Raw genomic sequence first — 20,130 nt, forward strand, 5'->3', positions numbered from 1 at the left:
AGATGGAGGAAGGAGGGATCCCGAGCCAGGACCGTAATCTGCACTCCGAGGCCCCTAGGGGAGCGAAAGGAAACTCTGGTCCCAGTAGTAATTAGGTTCTCTCCCGGCGCCATTCCAGCACATCTGGAATCTACACCTGGTCTTCCCAGGAAGCCGAGAGGGGTCGCAGCTTGGTTCGCGCTTTCCTGGCCTGTCCAGTATGTCCTCTGTTCACACCCGGACTTCCCCGAGGGCCTTCCCTGTGTCCTTTATAGAAACTCAGGTGGGATGGGCTCGCCCCTCCCCCAGGGAAAAGAGGAGTATATACGTTGTAAGGAGTCTGAGGGGTGCGGATTGAGGGCCCTCCTTCTGCACACGACCTGACAGCGGCCTGCGGCCCAGCGCCTGCCACTCGCGATCTCCCGGCTCTGCCTCGCAGCGAGCGGGCGCCCTTTCAGCACCACGGCGCGCGGACAGCTCCTCGGCCCCGCCTGCGCGGGCGAGCCTCGAGGCCGGTGATTGGCTGAAGCGGCTTTCCCGATCCCGCGTCCCGCTCAGTGCTGGCTCTGGCGAAGCCAAGCCAGGGGTAAGGGGAGTCACAGGCCGACCTCTCCAGGGACCCGCAGGCCTACGGCCCTCCTCGCAGTCCGGGAGCATCGGCCTCGCGCGCGGGTCAGCGTCCTCGCCCCGCCCCCGAGCCTGCCCCGCCCTTCTTTTCGCATTGCGGGGCCGCTGGAGGTTGGCACTGTGCCCCTGTACCCCACGTGGCGCTCGGTCAGGGCTGGGGGTGGGGGTCTAGAGAGGCCAATCTAGAGAGAAGTCTTCCCTCCCCCCAAGGCTGTGTGCTGCGGCTGCCTCTGGGAGGGGTCGTGGGTAGCTAAGCAGAGAGGGCTGCGGGAAGGAGTGACGTCAGGGTGAGTGGGCGCCCAGGAAGAGGTGTGTAGGAAACCGGGAACCAGAGAGGACGGACCCGAGCAGGTAGAGGGGAAAGACAGGACAAGGAGGAGGAAAGAGGAAGGAGAAAGAAGCGGCTACAGAGTGGGGTTGCTGGCCTGGTGGAGTAGGGACTGCTGTTGTCAGGGAAGCTAGAAGAAAAAGACAGGGTAGATTAGGGAAAGGGGGGCAGGAGTGCAGTGGAGGGAGGAGCGGTGAGTGGGAGATAGAGGGTGGAGAGAGAGGAGAGGGAGAGGAGACGTAGAAGGAGAAAGAAGAGAGGGGTCATAGAAGAAAGAGGACTAGAGCGATCTCAGAGTGGAGACAGTCAAATAGAGAAAGGAAAGGAAGAGGAGAAAGGGAGAACAAGAGGGAAGTGAGGAACCGGCTGTGGAGTGGCCTGCAGGAGGAGAGGGAGCAGGAGTAGGGATGTGGAAGGGCAGGAACCAGGAAGCAGTCATCGAGGGGACAAGGGAAGAACTGGGGGGGCCCGGGAGCTGGGGTCTAGAAGATGCAGGCCTCTTGGCCAGGGCCTCTTTGCCTGTTGTGTTTCCATGGCCACTGCCCCTAGGTTCGTCAGCTCTTACGGTGCTCCTGGGAGCCCTCACTTCTCTGTTCCTTTGGTACTGCTACCGTCTGGGTTCCCAAGACATGCAGGCCCTGGGGGCTGGGAGCCAAGCTGGAGGTGTTAATGGTGGGCCTGAGGTATGCTCTCAGACTGGCCCAAGGGGTTCTGGGGATCCTGGGGAAGGGCCCAGGGCAGAAGGTCTAGTTAGCCGGAGACTTCGAGCCTATGCCAGGCGCTACTCCTGGGCTGGGATGGGCAGAGTGAGGCGGGCAGCTCATGGAGGTTCTGGCCTGGCAGGAGGGACAGGGCTCCTGGGCATTCAGCGCCCAGGCCTACTTTTTCTACCAGACCTGCCTTCGTCTCCCTTTGTGCCACGTGATGCCCAGAGGCATGACGTAGAACTCCTACAGAGCAGCTTCCCCGCCATTTTGCGGGACTTTGGGGCTGTGAGTTGGGATTTCTCAGGGACTACCCCTCCGCCTCGGGGCTGGTCCCAATCCCTGGCCCCTGGGTGCTACCAGCTCCTGCTGTACCAAGCAGGCCGGTGCCAACCCAGCAACTGCCGGCGGTGCCCAGGAGCCTATCGTGCACTGAGGGGGCTGCGGAGCTTCATGAGTGCCAATACCTTCGGCAATGCTGGCTTTTCCGTTCTCCTGCCTGGGGCCCGGCTTGAGGGCCGCTGTGGACCCACCAATGCTCGGGTTAGATGTCACCTGGGTGAGTATATCCTGTCCACAATCCTTGCCTCCGCATTTTCTCCTTCCCTACCCTTTTCTCTGCCATTGAATCTTTTTGCACTATGGTTCCCATCATGCCTTTCTTCTCAGAATCTTCCCCAACCAGATCTCCTGAGTTCCACTTCCATACAAGCTATCTTGTCAGTGACGACTTGCAGTTCCACACTGAATCTCATTCTTCCCTACCCCCCTTTCTTTAATTGAAAAGAAATCCTCATTGTAAGTGGTCACTGTTACTTGCCCTCAAGAGAAAACACTCAGAAAACCAAATTTAAACTATACGGAGAAAGCCTTGAGGAAGGAGCAGTGCTGCCCGCCTGTAATCTCAGCACCTAAGAGACTGAGGCAAGCCTGGGTCTTAACCTTTATTGACTTAGTTTTAGAGAGTACAGTGAGACACTCTAGCCCCTCCCCCACCCCGATTTGTTTTTTGAGATAGAGGCTCTTACTATATAGTTCTGGCTGACCCCAAACTCACCAAGATCGTCCGTCGTCTACCTCCTGAGTGCAGGGATTGAAGGTGCTCGCCATTACATTTGGCCTACTTTATCTAGGCTTCTCCACTGATAAGTAACAAAGTTAGTGAGATGTTAGGTAGCACGGACCTGAGATTGTCTTAATGTTCTAAAGATTAAAAAAACCAGAAAAAAATGTTATGGCTGTTATTCTATGCTATGAATTTGGCTCACCCTGAATCTCTGTTGTGCTATCAGATAGATATGTCTTATGCTTTGGGGCACTCTGGCCTCACAATCAAGTCCAGATTCCCCCTCCCCCACTCACAAAGGCTTTCTGGCTGCTCCCTGCAGACACCATGCACACGTTAGACTTTTATCTTAGTAATGGTGAGAACATTACTCAGTCTTAAGGACTTTTCCAAATGCCACCTTCTGGAATGCCTTGTTTGTCATCAGCGTTGGCTCAGTTTTCTCAGCACACTTGACTGAGGTCAGGCTGGAGCCAGTGGTGATACCTCCTGGGAGAAGGGCCAGCACACAGTAGGTTCTAGAGCTGGACTGACAGAAAGTCCAGGAGACAGGCTGGCCTTGAACTCACAGAGATCCCCCTGCCTCTGCCTCCCGAGTGCTAGGATTAAAGGCGTGCGCCACCAGCGCCCGGCTGCCCTGTGGCTCTTTCAACAGCACTTCAGTCCGGTCAACCTGCAGACAGGGCAGTGTCGTCAATGTACCCCTGGCGCTCTTGAGGACCACAGATCCTTCCTATAAGGCCCACTGAGTAGGCAGGCTGCCTGAACACAGGCAGGAGTGGTAGATGCCCATTCTCTCCTCACAGGCCTGAAGATCCCCCCTGGCTGCGAGCTGGTTGTGGGCGGAGAGCCTCAGTGCTGGGCTGAAGGGCACTGTCTCCTGGTGGATGACTCCTTCCTGCACACAGTGGCTCACAATGGTAACGGGGCTCATTCTGCTGGGCTGGGGCTAAGGGAGCCAAGAGCTGAGGAGTTCCAGCCAACCTTGACTCAGTGGTACCGTTTTGGTGCTGAATAGCCCTGGGTAAATCACAGCTTCTCTAATCACCTAATGGGCATCAGCCTTCCTTAGCAAGTGATTGTATATGGCTATCAGCACAGGACTATGAGCGACTGTCTGCGCTCCTGTCCAACTATTGCTGTGGGACCGCAGGCATTCACCTAACCTTACGTCTCAGTTAGCTGGTATATAATGTGCCCATTTTAGGCACAGAGTTACCAACAGAAAGGGTCAGAATAATACTAGGTTCTAACCTGGTATTAGAATGCTGGCACTCACCTGAGAACTCAGCACCTGCACTTAGGAGGCTGAACCAGAATAGTGAGTTCAAGGGCTGGGCTACATGAGACCCTGCCTTAAATGAACAACTACATACTGGCTAGGGCCTGGCACTGTACTGCTTTCCCCAGGGTCTGATATGAATACCTTGGCAGAGCAGTACTTGATATCAGCTGCTGTCTCCATCCCTATGTGCCCTAGGGTCCCCTGAAGATGGGCCTCGAGTGGTCTTCATTGTGGATCTCTGGCACCCCAACGTGGCTGGGGCTGAACGCCAAGCTCTTGACTTTGTCTTCGCACCAGACCCTTGAGAGAAGTTGCTTCCTTCCAGCACCTGAGCTGGATGCTGCTGCACCCAAGGACAGCTTGCGTGGTGGTCAGGACCTCTTTTCCACTATGAGGGGGCAGCAGGGTGTGACTTACTCTGCCAACACTGAAATACAAATTTGGAATCCTCTCCACCTCCTGCCTCCTTCCTTCCCAGTTACCAGTCCCAGGTTAGGGCTCAGGGCTGGGGCTCATGTTTCTGCCATGCTAACAGCCAGACATCTCCTTAACACACGCCATCTTCTCATCCCTCACCCAAGAGTCAGCAGCAGACCCTCAGCTCAACTTTATTCCAATAATTTAATAGAAAATTAAAATAATAAATAATATGAACCAGATCAAGATAGCCGAGCTGGTACAGGTCCAGGCCAGCCTAGTACAAAGTTAAGGAGGTGGGGAATGGTGACAGGAGGGGAGGGGCTGCTCTGTGCAAGGGCAGAAAGCAGCTTGGAATGTGGCTGACGGTTCTCAGGTCTCTCTACACGTGTTTTCAATGCATTAACAAAAGAGAAGGGGGTTCTGCGTCATTCTAAACCAGATGGTAAGAGAAAGACAGCAGAACAAGAATGTGGAAAAGGGGTGGACGTTGGCTTTCCGAAGAGCCCCGCCTGAGGGGAATGCTGGAATGTATCATGTTGTTAGCAGTGAGTGGCAATGACTGGAAAGGGCCTCACTGAGCACAGCATGCAATGAAGGGACAGAGGGAAGACCCGCGACTTGGCCAGCAGAGCCGGGGCAAAGGGAGAGAGGGACTGGGTTCCAGAAGCAAGAGGAAGGCAGGAGAAAGATCAAAGATCAGTCCTTGAAGACAATCTGTTGGCCGTGAGGACGCTCATCGTGGGTGATATGGCGGCGGACATGAATCCTCCGGACACGGTGCTCTCGGTTCTCTTCATCATCCCCTCGGCCTGCCCCACCACCTCCAGCTGCACCCCCTGTGGCCTCCAGGAGAGCTAGATCTGGACCACGGGGAGTCTCATAAATCAAGATGTTCAGTGTCTCCTCGAAGATTCGAGCCTCAGGAAATTCCACCTGCAAAAGGCCAGCAACCTGTAGCTCCTACCCTCTGGCCCAGTCCCACAGCCCTTCCCCAGCAGCTCCTCTGCAGTCTCTCCTCCAGGCCTGAAGGCAGGCAGGGATCCTTTACTGCCCAACCTCTTGGAATGCTCTTTCATTTATCAAATCCTGAGTACTGCCACTGTCCCAGAGGCTCCTCTGAGCATCAGGAATATAGCAGTGATAACAAATGCTTGTCCTCAGCACACCGGAAGTCTAGGGGAAGACACAGACACACTTCCTAAAATATACATTAAGTCAGATGATGACATTAAAAAAGAAAAAAGGAAAAAGGGAGGAGAATGGCCTCTCCCAGGAGTGTTTCATCTTTCAAGAGCATTCAGGCAAGGCCTTGTGGGAAATGTGGTGTTTGACTACCTTGAGAGGGAGGCAGGTAGACAGAGAAAACACACTGAGGAGCAGCAGCAAGGAGTGGAAGGGTTTGGTCAGGAATTTGTCTCAAATGTCAAGAAGAAGCGATGAAGAAAAGCATGGAAATGAAGTATGAAAAGTGGCATTTTGCTGGGCAGTCTTGGAAGGAAGGATATAATGAATACAGCTTGCCTTTCCTTCTTTACAGTACTGAGGACTGAACCCAGAATCTCAAGAATCCTGAACCAGTTCTACTGCTGAGCTAAACCCATACCCGTATTTGTTTATTACTGAATTAAGATAGAGTCTCACTACGTTGCCCAAGATGGTCTTAAACTTGCAGTCCTCTTGCACAAGGTCTGCCAGTATAACTGAGTAAAAGTGCCTCTCAGTTAGGAGAAGTTACAGGGGCACACCACCAGGCCTTTCCCTTAAGCTACATTCTATCAGCTTGTATCTTCCTAATTGCAGAAGAAAAAAAAAAAAACCTCTGGAAGCTGAAGTACCTACTTCATGCCTTTAATCAATGTTTCTTAGTACTTCCACTAAGTCACAGGTACCAGGCAATAGTAGCTGGGGGCATCAGAAAGGAAAAGGTGCAACACTGCTCTGCAGCCATTGTTCTACACTACAACACTCTGTCCAACTAAAAAGGGAGTTGATCAACTTTGTCTGGGGCAATTATATTGAAATCTCATGAGCAAAGGTGTCCAGAGAGAAATGATGCTTGGCTTGGGTCTGAAAGCATAAGTTCATTAGCTGACAGGGAAAAAGAAAGATTCTCATCACATCCTACTGAGGAGGGACTTGCATGCTGTTCAACATGCCCTGTCTGTGGTTTGAAGTCTGGGGCAGTGCCTAACACAGATTGGGTACTGGCTGGTCAGTGGTGGCACACGCCTTTAATCCCAGCAGTTGGAGGCAGAGGCAGGAGGCTCTGTGAGTTCTAGGCCAGCCTGGTCTACAGAGAGTTCCAGGACAGCCATGGGTACAGAGAGAAGCCCTATCTTGAAAAACAAAATAAAAACAAACAAACAAAATCAACAACAAAAACCAATCATGTTCTATCTAAACAAGGCAGGGTGGGGGCTCAATCCCAGCATCGAAACCAAAGCAAAAAAGAGTCTGGCTCTACTCTCAGCCTCATTTCATAGGCAGAGAAATAGAGGTCACTGAAGTGAGACCTACCAAGCTATACAGCCCTGGCCCTAGAACTCTGGTCCTTAATGTCCACCAAAGATCCTGCCCTTGCCTGACCCACTGATCTGCCTCTGTCCCAGGTCCTACCTCCCACCCCTCCCTGATCCCCTCTGACCTTGGTCTGCTTCTTCTCCGTAGCATAGACTATGGAGGTGCAGCACACTTCGGCGATTTTTCGGCCCTGCCCGTAGAAAGACCAGCAGCAAATCTCGTCCCCCAGGACATCCTTGAGGAAGAGCAGCCGCCCATGGAAGCGCAGGGCCAGTTTGTCAAACAGCTCGATGTTCTTCAGTAAGTTGTCATCTGAAGTGCTGAGGACCAGGGTCCATCAGGCCTTAGGTGACTGGCTGTCTTCCCTCCCCCAACTCCCACAGAGGGGCCCAGATTCCCAGCACTCCAGCCCTGCCCTGCAGGGGACTTCCAACTGTGTAGGCCTCTGAAGGGAAACATTTGCCAAGCAAATCACTGCATGGCACAGAGGCTCCAGTGCAGGTCTTCAACCAGGCTGTCAGCTTTGCTACATTCTAACTGAGCAACATTAAGTAGGTTATTCTGTCCCTCAGTGCCACAGTATCATCTCTACATGGAGATCAACATTTCCTCAGACTGTAGGGAGAGTAGATAGTCAACAGACACACTGAGACCAATCCCCTTGGAAAATAAGGAGCTAACCTATGCCAGCCATTATCATAGTCTTAGCCTAAACCTCCTTTACTGATGGCAGGTGGCACAGCTGGAATGGGGCATTCAAAAGGCAGGCATTCTGTGGTCTCTTCATGTAACCATAATCCTCTAAGAGACAGAAGCAGAGCCTGCTTAACCCTAGGATTCTGCCCAGTGTATGGACACATACAGACACACCCACATGTCTGCCTAGTACGTGGACACACGCAGACACACACACACCTCTGCCCAGTGAATGGACACACACAGACACACCCACGCCTCTGCCCAGTGTGTGGACACATGCAGACACACACACACCTCTGCACAGTGAATGGACACACACAGACACACCCACGTCTCTGCCCAGTGTGTGGACACATGCAGACACACCCACGTCTCCCAGCTCTCACCTGGTATAGGAGTACTTGTTGTTACTGCGGTTGTGCAGAAGTTTCACCACAGGCTACGAGGAAAGCCAAAGGAGAGTGGAGTCAAGAGAGGACAGCAGCCTTCAGTCCCCCACTCCCACCCCCCTCACCAGGCTCCAGGGCCTCACCTTGGAGGTGCTGGCCAGGAGCTGCTGCTCTTCCCGGGGAGATGTCACTGTGGGGATGAGGCACAGTGGGGACAGGTTCTCCCGTTTTTGCTGAGAAGGAAGTAGAAGGTGATTAGCAGTACAACACGTGTTCACTCACTCCACTTAAATAAAGGCCTTCTGAAGCTGCATGGGGGTTGAACACACTCTTAAGTGTCTCTAAGGCTCACAGGGATGTGACCACTACAGTTTTAGTTCTGCAGATCCCTGTACTGGCTGGGCTTTGGTGCCCTCCCCACAATTCTACCGCTTCTCTGCCAACTTGCTGTTCCTTAGACACCCAGCTGTGCCCTCCTGGACTCTGAACTTGCTGGCCTGCCTGGGCTATGCTTCATTGACCTGTGTGCAAAGCTGGCTAACCCTTCAGTTCTCAACTCAGCATGCTGACCCCCACGAGGCCAGCCCCGCTCCAGCGCCTCACTACCATAGCTTCCTTGGGCTCAGATTATGGGTTCCTTTTCTTCACAGCACTTAAGTCTGCAGCTGTTTTTTATATTTATGGTCTGTCTTCCTGAGGACTGTCCTGGTGATGGTCAGCATACATTTGCTGAATAAATAAGCCTGGCTGAGTACAATGAGGCTGTTTTTGCAGTGCTGGATGTTGAACCCAGGACCATCAGGGAATACCAAGCAGTATTCTATCATCACTGACCTATACCCTTCACCTTTTTCTTAAAAAAAGATTTATTTATTTATATGTATACAGTGTTCTTTTCTGCATGTATGCCTTCAGGCCAGAAGAGGGCACCAGATCTCATTACAGATGGTTGTGAACTACCATGTGGTTGCTGGGAATTAAACTCAGGACCTCTCTACAGCCCGACCTTCACCCTTTTTAAAATTAAAATTTAATTTAAAATTTAAAATATTGAGACAGCCTTGCTAAATTGCTCAGGCTGGCCTTGAATTTACAATCTCTTGCCCCAGCCTTCCAATAGTGGAGCATACACCTTCAATCCCAGCACTCGAGAGGCAGATGCAGATGGATCTCTGTGAATGAGACCAGTCTGATCTACATAGTGAAAGCCTGTCTCAAAAACAAGAAAACAAACAAACAAACAAACCAAAAACAACCCTTCTGCCTCAGCTTCCCAAATGTTGGACATGTCTGTTTCTAAAGCTATAAATTCTGAGACAAATTACAGAAATATTATTATTATTATTTAGCTTTTCAAGACAAAGTTTCTCCATGTAGCCTTGGAACTCACTTTTGTTTTTTGTTTTTGAGACAGGGTTTTTCTGTAGTTTTGGAGCCTGTCCTGGAACTAGCTCTGTAGACCAGGCTGGCCTCGAACTCACAGAGATCCGCCTGCCTCTGCCTCCCAAGTGCTGGGATTAAAGGCTAGTGTCACCATGCCCGGCCCTAACTGTTTCTTAAGAGTTCTGGCTGGCCTCAAATTTACTATGTAGACTAGTTTGTTCTCGAACTTAGAGATCCACCTATTTCTGCCTCCTGAGTGCTGGGATAAAAGGTGTATACCACCATGTCCACCTAAGAGGTATTTGGTTTTTATTCCTTTGTTTGTTTTTTGATGTGTGTGTAAAATTAACATGGAAAGACAAGCATGGCAGCAGGTGCCTTAAGGCTCAGTTACAAAGAGGCTGAAGTGGGAGGGCTGCTTAAACATGGGAACATGAGAGCAGCCTAGACAATATACCCAGACCTCACTCTCAAAGAAATTATAGATGAAATCAGTACACCCATAACCCCAGAAGACAGATGTTGAGCATAGCCACAAACGCAAGGCTAGCTTGGTCTACATTAGAGAATTTGAGGCTATCCAGAACTTTGCATCAATATTGTTTCAAAACAAAAAAAACAACAAAAAGCCAGGAATGTGTACACCTGTGATCAAAACACTTGGGAGGCAGAGGCAAATGGTTATCGAGTTTGAAACCAGCTTCGCCTACTTAATAAAACTATTTCAAAACACAAGAACAAAAAAATAAACAACAGAGGCACAAAAGTCTGCCATTATTAAATCAACTTTGAAGCACCAACTCTGTAAGACATAAAGATACACTATGGAGGCAAAATAATGAAAACGGTAGTTTTGGTGCAGAGACAAAACTCACAATGACACAATGAAGCACACAGAACCTGGAAAGAGATGAGTGTGTACATCTGAGAACCGCGGAGGAAGCAGAGTGCATGCACAAGGGTTATCTATCACTGTGTAACAAAAGGCCCAAACATCATAGCTTAAATTAAAAGGTATTGATGATTTCCTTTTCCCGTGGTCAGGAAGTCCTTCAGGAGTGGCTGGGCCCCCTGGCACAGGTCTCCCATGAAGGCTTGCACGGCAGGGGCTGCAGACGTCTAGAAGCACGACTGCCTCTCGAGGATCGCTTGCTGAGAAACAGCTGCTATATTCACACAGCTGGTGTACAGAGGCTCTAACCTTTGCCACCTGGACCTCTCTGTATCTGTATAACAGTTGGTTTCTCTACAGAAAACAGTGCAAAAGATGGATGGCTCACTATCCTTTATGACTAGCTTCATCTGCCTGAAGTCACTGGGGGCTGTCTCAGGGTTGGCTCCATTGTCATGTCCATGGATTCACATGTTGGAAAAAAACAAAAAACAAAAACACTCCTAGGATTCTCCAAGTCTCATCCATTACATCAGCAGTTCAAAGCACAGAAAATCTAAACCAGGTCCAGGTTGGGATGAGGCCATCTGGGTACAGTTCACCAAATTCAGCTCATGAAGGGCACTTTTGCTTTCTACCTGAGGAGCTGTGAACTACAGGCACGTTGTCTCCTCCACTCGCCTACTAGGAACGCCCTTGTTTAAGGCGGTGGGACAACAGCAAGTGGAAGTCATAGAAGCCACTGGTCCTACAGTTTGCAAATCACTGGGACGAACGCCTGAGAACCCATTGATGCCCACAGTAATCAGTCCTGATGCCCAGAGTGATCACTCTTTTCTCAGGAGCTGGTCATAGCCCCAGTTTCCTTGGCTTGCTTCTCACATGCACAAATTTCCCTGTCCAAAGCCCCCCTTCACTTCAGCATACCTGCCCTTTAAGTCCAGGCAGGTGATGTCCCTGCCAACGTCTTAGATACTTATTGTCTTCTAAGCCTCGGGGCTCAGGTTATAAGACAAAAGCCACACCTATAACCTCTACAAAAAAGAGCTTTTGACTACTTTGGGCTTGTAAACAGGCTCCTGAGAGGCACACCTTAAGCTGTCTTTTTAAATTTTTTACTTTTTTTTAGGCTCGATCTTATTGTAAGGCCTCTGCTGGGATTAAAGGTGTGCCCATCAGGACACTGCAATCTTAAAATTCTTAAAAGAGCTGTCTTTAGATGAATAGCACATTCCTGCAGACGTTCTCAGAAGCCTGAGGCAGGAGGCTCACGAGTTCAGCTTGTGCTACAAAGGAAGGTCCTGACTGGGCGATGGTGGTGCACGCCTTTAATCCCACAGCACCTGGGAGGCAGAGGCAAGCAGATCTCTGTGAGTTCCAGGACAGCTCCAAAGCTACACAAAAAACAAATCAAAACACCAAAAAAACAAAACAAAACAAAAACCAGAGAGAGAGTGAGAGAGAGAGAGAGAGAAATCAGTAAGACAGAAAACAACAAAACAAAACAAAAACCATGGAGTCTGTTCTGTGCTGGCCATCTATCCCTGGACAGTGTCTCGGAGTGTGGTTGGTATACCCAGTGACACGCCACTGGAGAGCACTGATTCTCCCTTTCCCCAAAGGTATCCATTGCAAATAGACTCTTGGTTGGGGTGGGTCTTTGTATCTACTTCCCCTTCTCAGTGCTGGAAGTTGTCTGGTTTGGACCTGTACTTGGCATAGTTTGAGTTCATGTGTGTCAATCCTGTTGTGTCTGGAAGCAACAACACAATCTGTTACAAACACAGCAGCCCGCACAACAACCATTTATTATTGCCTCCTTAAATTTCCGAGGGTCAGAACTTCAGACTGGCTCATGGTCTCTCATAAACTACAGTCTAGATAATGGCCACAATTGGCCATAGTAGCACACGCTGTAATACCAGTCTTTGAGGAGTGAGAAGAGGAAGGTCTTAGTTTAGGGTTAGTCTGGGATAAGAGAACCTTGTCTCAAAACTAATAACAATACAAAAAAGATGCTGGACAGGAGTGCATCTTCTCAATGCTTGACTGGACCTAGAGGATCTGATTCCAATAAAACTGGCCCACATAGTTGGGAGTCTGTTGATAGCAAGCTCCAGTTTCTCACCTGCACGACTTCCCAAGGGCTGTTGGGGTTCCTCATATAATGGCTTGCTACCAGAGTGAATGTCCAGGGGGCAAAAGCTATGCCATAGAGCTGAGTGTGGTGCTGTATACCTGAAAGCTTGGCATTTAGGAGGTGGTAAGCAGACCATTGTAGGCAGTGTCTTTAACAACTCAGCTTTATCAGAAAAACAAGAAACAACGAAAACCAGGCCGGTCCAGGTGGGAAGAGACTTAGAGGACATCAGCAACAGACAATGTGAGGCTTGACTACAGGTCTTGGTTTAAATGAACTGCTTACCACATTTCAGGCAGAACTGGAGAAAAGGGAGCATATACCGTGGATGTTAGATTAAAACTTTATTGACATACAAAGTTATCAATTATTAACAATGTCAAAAAATAAAAGCAGTATACCAAACAGTACATACAATATGGCCACATTTAGTAAACAGATACACACATGTGCATACACACACACAAAAAAATAAACTAAAAACAATTTGGTGCTTTATTTTTTTTGTGATCCATTTCCCAAATTTCTATAGTTGATAATACTGATAATAATACTGCTTTAAAAATAATAGGTATTGGGGATGGAGAGATGGTTCAGTCGGTAAATACTTGTCATACAGCCCTGAGCACTGAGTTCAGAGTCCTACTATCCACTAGACAGCCCCTGACAAACATCTGTGACTCCACAACCGAGCAGTGGAGACAGGCAGGTTCCTGGAGCTCACTGGCCAGAAAGCCTCGCCAAGTCAGTGAATCCAGCTTCCGTGAGACCCTGTCTCAGAGTAAAGAAGATATCCTGGCACTCTAAAGCCAGAAGCAGATCTCTGGGGTTTGAGGCCAGATTGGCCTACACAGCAAATTCCAGGACAAGAACAATAGCAAAGTAAGACCCTGCCTCAAATTAAAAAGAAAAAAAAAAAAAGCCAGAGGGCAGTGGCACAGGCCTTAATCCCAGCACTTGGGAGGCAGAGGCAGGCAGAGCTCTGGGAGTTCCAGGCCAGTCTGACCTACAAGAGCTAGTTCCAGGATGGCTAGGACTATTATATAAACGGTGCCTCAAAAAAAACCAAAATAAATAAACAAACAAACAAATAAATCAGAGATAATAATGTGGAAGGTGACCAAGGAAGAAACTTGATGTGGGATGTCCTTCTCTGTGTGTGTTGCTTTTATTGGTTGATGACTAAAGTTTTTTTGGCCAATGGCTTAGCAGAGTAAAGCCAGGTGGGAAACCTTAACAGAGACAGAGAGAATAGGAGGAGTTGAAGGAGATGCCATGAAGCCGCTGAAGGAGTAACATGCCACACCAGTAAGCCACAGCCTCATGGCATAGATGAATAGCAATGGGTTAATTTAACATGTAAGAGTCAGCTAGGAATACGCCCAAGTCATTGACCAAAACAGCTTTATTCATTAACCAATACAAGCAACACATATACAGGACTTCCCACATCAGATACTTGATGTTAACATCTGGTCTCCACACTCATATGCACACATGTGTACACATCACACAAACACACACACACACATATATAACACACATATATAAAACACACACACACATATATACATACAAATATATGGCTATTTGTAATTTTAAAATTCAAGAATCTCAGGCCAGCAAATGGCTCGGCATATAAAGATGCAGCTCACCGAGCCTGACAGCCTGATCTGGTCTCGAGGCTACACATGTTAAAAGGAGAGAACTGACTCCCACAAGTTGTTCTTTGACCTCCCACATGCACACTGTGGTACACGCAGACCCACACACCAAACTGAATAAAATTTAATAAAAACATTAAACACACACACCTCTACTTTACAGATAAATGACATTCTAGGAGAAAATACTGACAATATCTAAATCCAACCCTTGAGAGCCAGAAAAAATTGGAAGTGTTTGTTTGTTCCTTTTTCTGGTTTTTGAGTCAGGGTTTCTCTGTGTAGTCCTGGCTGTCCTGGAACTCGCTTTGTAGACCAGTCTGGCCTCAAACTAGAGATCTGTCTACCTCTGCCTCCTGAGTGCTGAGACTAAAGGCGTGCGCCACCACCACCCAGCCTTGTTATTTATTTATTTTTTTTGTTGACATGGGATTTTTCCTTATATAACTCTTAAAAAAACAAAAAACAAAAAAACAAAAAACCAGCATAGCATTTCTTTGTGTAGCCCTGGCTGTCCTGTCCTGAAATTCAGAGACTGTTGGACTGACTCTCCAGTGCTGAGATTAAAGGTGTGTACCACTATGCCCAGCTCCTATGTAACTCTTGCTGGTCGCCTTGAGTGTACAATTCTACTACCTTTGCCTCCTGACTGCTAGGATTACAGGCATACGCCACCATGATTGGCAATCAAAGGGCATGGTAGGTACACAGTATCACTGATGCTTACGAGAAAAGCCAACTTTTTCATATGAATTATGCTTTAGAGGATAGGTAATACATGCTCTTATGTCTATGACTTAATTAAAATAGCCAAGGATCTCCCTTTAAGCAACAAGACAAGAAACTGGAGAGAACATCGGGTAAATATGTAAAGCAATTGCAGAAGGGGACTCTAAAAAAGGCGAGTGAGTATATATGAGAAAGATATTCAAACTCATTAGTAAGGAGAAGCTTGCAAAGTCCAATGAGATCACTCCACACCTATCAGCGTGGTAAAATTAGAAAGGTGGAGGATGCCAAGGATTACTGAGAATCACCGGAATGAGGTTTCTTAGGTACTGCCTGTCAGGACAAAGCAATGAAACCATCTGAGAAAACTGAAAACTGGCTTGCATGTGTCCCGTGACCTAGTAACTTTCTAGCTATAATTTTAAGAAATTCGAATAGGACCAGAGGGGACACAGAAGGATGCCCACGGTGGCACTGTTTGTGGGACAGGAAAGAAAGCAAGCTCCAAACTCAGGAGAATGTATGACTACAGTAAGCAGTCAGCAGAGTCCTGCGTACCATAGAGTGTGACTAGATCCCGAGAAGTGGTTGAGTGAGAAACAGTAACAGCTAAGTGATATTTATGTAAAGATATGCACACCAAAAGCATACATACAAAAATGCTTTAGTTTTTCAAAGGAAGAGATATAATCCAAGCATATGTATCCACACATTAGGATCTGACAGGAGTGGGAGTGAGGGAAATGGACAAGGGATTGGGCATGAAGGGGAGGGGGACAAAACTGAAAGAGAGAAGATTTGCCTAGACCAGTGACACTCTGGCATGCCCTGAGGACTAGTGGAGCTGGAGGGATGGGTGGGAAGAAGCTGCTGGAGCATGGAAAGGAAGTGCCACACTTGGGAGTCAGATAACCTGGAGCTGAAACTGAACACACTGGCTTTGAATGCATCCCTAATGTTTCTTTGTATCTGTGTAGGGTAACTGAGGGCACAAGCTTTACCAACAAGCAGACAGCAAATCCCTCCCGACACAGCCGGTGTGCAATGACATTAGCTCAACTTCAATTCAGAGCGGAGCTAAGCATGCACACCTGTCACCCCAGGACTCTGGAGACTGAAGCAGGAGGATCCTCAGATCAAGGACAACCTGGGCTACACAGTTAGACTCTGTCTTAAAAATGTAAGATAAAATTACTGAGCAGAACTGTACTTTCAAGATATAGGTCAGTGCCAGCAGGTGGCTCAGAGGGGAAAGGAGGCAGAATCTAACAACCTGAATCTGATCTCCCCCTCCCTGGGTCCCACAACGCAGAAGAGAACCCATTCTCCAAAGCTGGCCTCTAGCCTCTACACTTTAGATGTGACACACGCCACTCACAAAAAAATATATTTTAAAAAAGATCCAATTCAGTATTTTTCAAATTGCTACATGGTAACTCTTTAATGGGTCATAAAATAAGTATAATAGGACTCAAACATAAGAGAGATGGGGGCTAGTGAAGGAAGCAATATGTTAAGGGACATTTTATTAACAGCGCTCCTTCACAAAATGCTTTGAATTATAGCTCAGTCTTTTTAATTTGCAACTGGCATTCAAGACATACAATGTACAATCTACTTCTGTAATTATTACAAAAAAACCCTGGACAATACAAAAACTTGATTAAAACTTACTACATTGTATTTATTTTTCTTACTTATCTTTTGGAACGTGAGAACAGAATGCTAGAGGCAGGAACTGACAAGCTCAAGGTTACTAGGCATCGCAGAGATGGCCAGAGATGGCCGGGATCCTGAGGGGATCCCAAGAACCTGCAGAAGTGGAATAGAGTGGGTGGGGAGGGCCTGGAATCCCCAGCTCTGTTTATGGATTATGGCTCCACTTCTGTGACAACTTCATTTGAGGAAAGAATTTCACCATTGAAAAAACAAATAAATAAAGAAGCCCTTAAAGGTTGAAAGAAACAGGGTGGGGGTGGGCTGCCTCCCAGGGCAGGACCAGATCATGGAGGTTATTGCATTCCAATTTAAGCTAAGATGTGGTGGGAGCTGGCTGGTGAAAGGGTTCAGTGGCCAAACCTGATGACCAGTACTCCACCCCAGAATGCACTGTGAAAAAGGAGAACATGGGCAGACAGCTGCCCTGTGACTGACCTCCACGAGCGCTCCAACTGTGGTGCACACACACACTCAGAAATCAAAATTTTAAATTATATAAATTGAGGAACCCTCCTCCCCTCCCAACTAGCCTGGAGAACTACTCAAGACTTCAGAACAAAGGAGAGGATGAACTGGGGTTGTGTTTAATGACGTCACTCAGGTACAAGCTGGGTAGGAACAGCTGCAAGCACAGAGCAGGTATTTCGAAGGACAACTGTCCTGACAGCAGGTGTATTGCCGCCCTGCCTCAAGCAGCAGGGATACTTGGGAAGACTGTACCCCAAATCCCAAAATTCTGGGGGTTATGCCCAGTTCAAGACAGGCTCTCTAGGCTGTCTCTCTCCTTCTGTTATAATAAATAGCTAACTATTGGCTAGCTCTCCCAAGAACAGGAGCACAAGGACTCAGAAGGTGGGGGTGACGGCTCTCACCTGCAGTGCCAGCTGGCAGTCTTCAATCAGGCCCTGCACCAGGTAGTATCGAGCTTCACCTAGCAGCTCCCCGAGTTCTCTGGTACTCTCAGGCAATGGGACTGACCCATCCCGCAGGTAGTTGAGAATTGTACCAAAGTGACGACCACTCCGGTCAATCAGCACCCAACCTGGTGGAGTGGGAAAAGGCAAAAGGAAGGATGGATTGGTGGGGGATTGAAGATAACAGTTTTTGTTTTTGTTTTTCAGAAAACCAATTCCAAAACCAAAATAAAACCTAAAAACTTATCTGTTTCAAACCTCTGCCACATCCAAGAACTCTTTCAGACATCTCCAGTGAGTTATACACACACCTGTCACAGAATAACTCCCTCCAAAGTCTGCTGGACAATCAGGAAGCTCTCACCATGGGCAAGTCTTTTGTTTTTCAAGACAGGATTTCTCTGTGAAGCTTTGGCTGTCCTCTACTCACTTTGTAGACCAGGCTGGCCTCGAACTCACAGAGATCCACCTGCCTCCTGATGCTGAGATTAAAGGTGCCGGTTGGGAAGTTGTTTTCAAGGCTACTCTGTAGCCCAGACTGAGGGCTAGCATTATAGGCTCATGTCACCAAGCCCAGTTTACCATGGAAAATTCTTACTGAACTACCTTATCAATAAACTTAACCCTTTCTATTAATTTTAACCATCTCATTTAGTGAAAATGTCCACCTCAACCCTCCAGTTCACCAGAATAATAAAAATAATAACATTATTCAAAGAACTTACTCTCTGTGTGATTACATGTGGTTTTCTTGCTTCCTGGTCATTCCCACTCAATGCCCTCCTTGAATACCCCCCTGAGGGGGATAACTCCTCAAGACTCATCAGATCCCTTTACCAAACCTTCTCTAGCACTAATTGTCTCTTCACAAATACTTATCAAATAAGTGATTTTTCATCTTTAGTATTTAAAGGCTGAACTTCAGTATTTAAAGGCAAACTAAGCGTTTGCTTTCATAATCTTTGTTAACTCTTCCCTTTCAGGTTATACTACAGCAAGTGGGTCCCAAATTTAAAGGTAACACTCCTAGAAGGTTAAAGTTCACCTGCCAAGGAAAGCTGCACCCTTCACTGTGGTCCCTGGTAAACCTAAAGCAATCCTTCTCCTTCTACAATCTACATTTACGGATGATTCCTAGAGAGTGGCAGGGGCATGTGTTAGAGACAGACACACAAGACCGTTCGGTTCTCCAGGCTGCCTAGTGGCGGTTCTAAGGCAGAGAGGCAAACAAAAGGCTGGGCGGTAGGAAGAAAGTGGTAAAGGTTGTCTGAGGGGGCTGGTTTCCAGGCTTTAGGAACTAAGGGGCGACGAGAAGATAATCGGCAATGGAGTGTTTGGCAGAGGTCACTGTTGGAAGGAAAGGATTGGGGAAGGAGGGAGACTTTGAACAAGGAAAAGGTAAGATGGGACGGGGGAGCCGGGAACGAACCGGGGGCTGGAGGGCAGCACGTGTACCGGCGACACGCATACCTCCGGCGTCTGTGAGCACCTCCACGCGGCCGCTGAACATGGCCTTGAGCATGGTGTCCTGCCCAGTGAGGGTGCGCAGCGTGGTGTAGTGCAGCGAGCCGCCCACGTTCAGCTTCACATACTTGCTGTTCGGGGTCAGGGGCTTCAGACTGTACGAGGGGGAGCCGGGCTCCACACCCGAGGGCTTAGGGGACTCCAGGCATTCGGCCGCAGCCGCCTCCGGGCCAGAGGCCTCGGCCGACATGCCAGTGAGCGGACTCGGGTGGCGGTCGCAGGCTCTCTCCGCGTCCCGGACCGGTTCTCAGAGACCCCACGACTCCAGCGCGGGGCGCCAGACCGCTCGGCGCACACGCCCACTCGCCGCGGCTACACCGCGACGTCCACCCTCCGCCCCATCGCGCGCGTACTCTCCACCCGGAAGCCGGCGCGGGCAACTGCGCAGGCGCGGCCAGCCCGGGGGCGGGGCCAAGAGCTGGAGCAAGCGCAGTCTGCGGGTGCCGTTGCGGTCTGGAGTGCGGGTGCAGGAAGAGTCGTTCTTGGGGAGATGGAGAAAGCGCCCGCTCCATTTGCTCCTTAAGCATGTGGACAGAGAAGCTCGCAGCCCATGACGGTCTCAGCTCGCAGAGCGCTTCATTCACGTAAAAGGAAGCAAGCTCAGAGAGGGCTGGACGATGCGCATGGTATTTTCCCTACTCCAGCACAGTGCATTTGACTGTAGGAAGAACAGTCAACAAAAACCAAGAAAATACTCCAATGAGGCCATAAGGGTCCCAGAGGAAGTAAAACTAGGACGCCCAGGTTGGAAGGCCAAACAGAGGAGCGGTGATGGAAAGAAGCGTCTGTGATAAAAACAGTTCCAGGCAGAGAGAAGGGTAAATAGAAACCTGAGCCAAGTGTGACTGTAATTTCAGCCCTGGAGGCTGAGGCAGGAAGATAGTGAGTTCCAGGCCAGACTGGGCTGTGTATAGGTACCTGTCTCAAAACAAAAGGAACCTGGAAATTGGAAGCATATGACCGGACAGACTAGTGAAGATCTTAGAATCCCAGCTGTCATGAGACCTACCACTGAGTCCCAAAAGAGAAGAAAGAAGTAGAGTGCACTGTGGACAAGAGGGTTTTGGTTTAAAAGCTTTTAAAAAGTTTTTGTTTTTAGAATCTGATACCTCAGAGGTTTAACAGCCCGCCCTAATGTCTGGAAGGGG

General features: G+C 48.8%; 2 protein-coding genes across 3 annotated transcripts; one reads left to right on the forward strand and one right to left on the reverse strand.

Moving 5' to 3' along the window:
- The first annotated feature begins 520 nt into the window (after positions 1-520).
- Positions 521-4,444, forward strand: Asphd1 (aspartate beta-hydroxylase domain containing 1). 2 transcript variants are annotated; one of them, XM_085693109.2, is made up of 4 exons: positions 1,482-1,617; positions 2,021-2,197; positions 3,511-3,624; positions 4,185-4,444. In XM_085693109.2, the coding sequence occupies exons 2-4, from the start codon at positions 2,092-2,094 to the stop codon at positions 4,292-4,294; spliced, it is 330 nt and encodes a 109-aa protein (XP_085549235.1). In that variant the 5' UTR covers positions 1,482-1,617; positions 2,021-2,091; the 3' UTR covers positions 4,295-4,444. The 2 variants fall into 2 exon arrangements, with proteins under 2 accessions (XP_048310910.1, XP_085549235.1); XM_048454953.3 differs by having other exon boundaries at positions 521-2,197.
- A 147-nt stretch (positions 4,445-4,591) lies between these two features.
- Kctd13 (potassium channel tetramerization domain containing 13) lies at positions 4,592-19,339 on the reverse strand. Its single transcript, XM_048454954.3, has 6 exons — positions 18,929-19,339; positions 17,417-17,586; positions 8,161-8,250; positions 8,015-8,067; positions 7,054-7,249; positions 4,592-5,342 (listed from the first exon to the last, which is right to left on the reverse strand). The coding sequence occupies exons 1-6, from the start codon at positions 19,170-19,172 to the stop codon at positions 5,106-5,108; spliced, it is 990 nt and encodes a 329-aa protein (XP_048310911.1). The 5' UTR covers positions 19,173-19,339; the 3' UTR covers positions 4,592-5,105.
- Between the last annotated feature and the right edge of the window lie 791 nt (positions 19,340-20,130).

This window comes from Myodes glareolus, chromosome 7 (genome assembly GCF_982192425.1).
Source record: "Myodes glareolus chromosome 7, mMyoGla1.1, whole genome shotgun sequence".
NCBI classification, from domain to species: Eukaryota; Metazoa; Chordata; class Mammalia; order Rodentia; family Cricetidae; genus Myodes; species Myodes glareolus.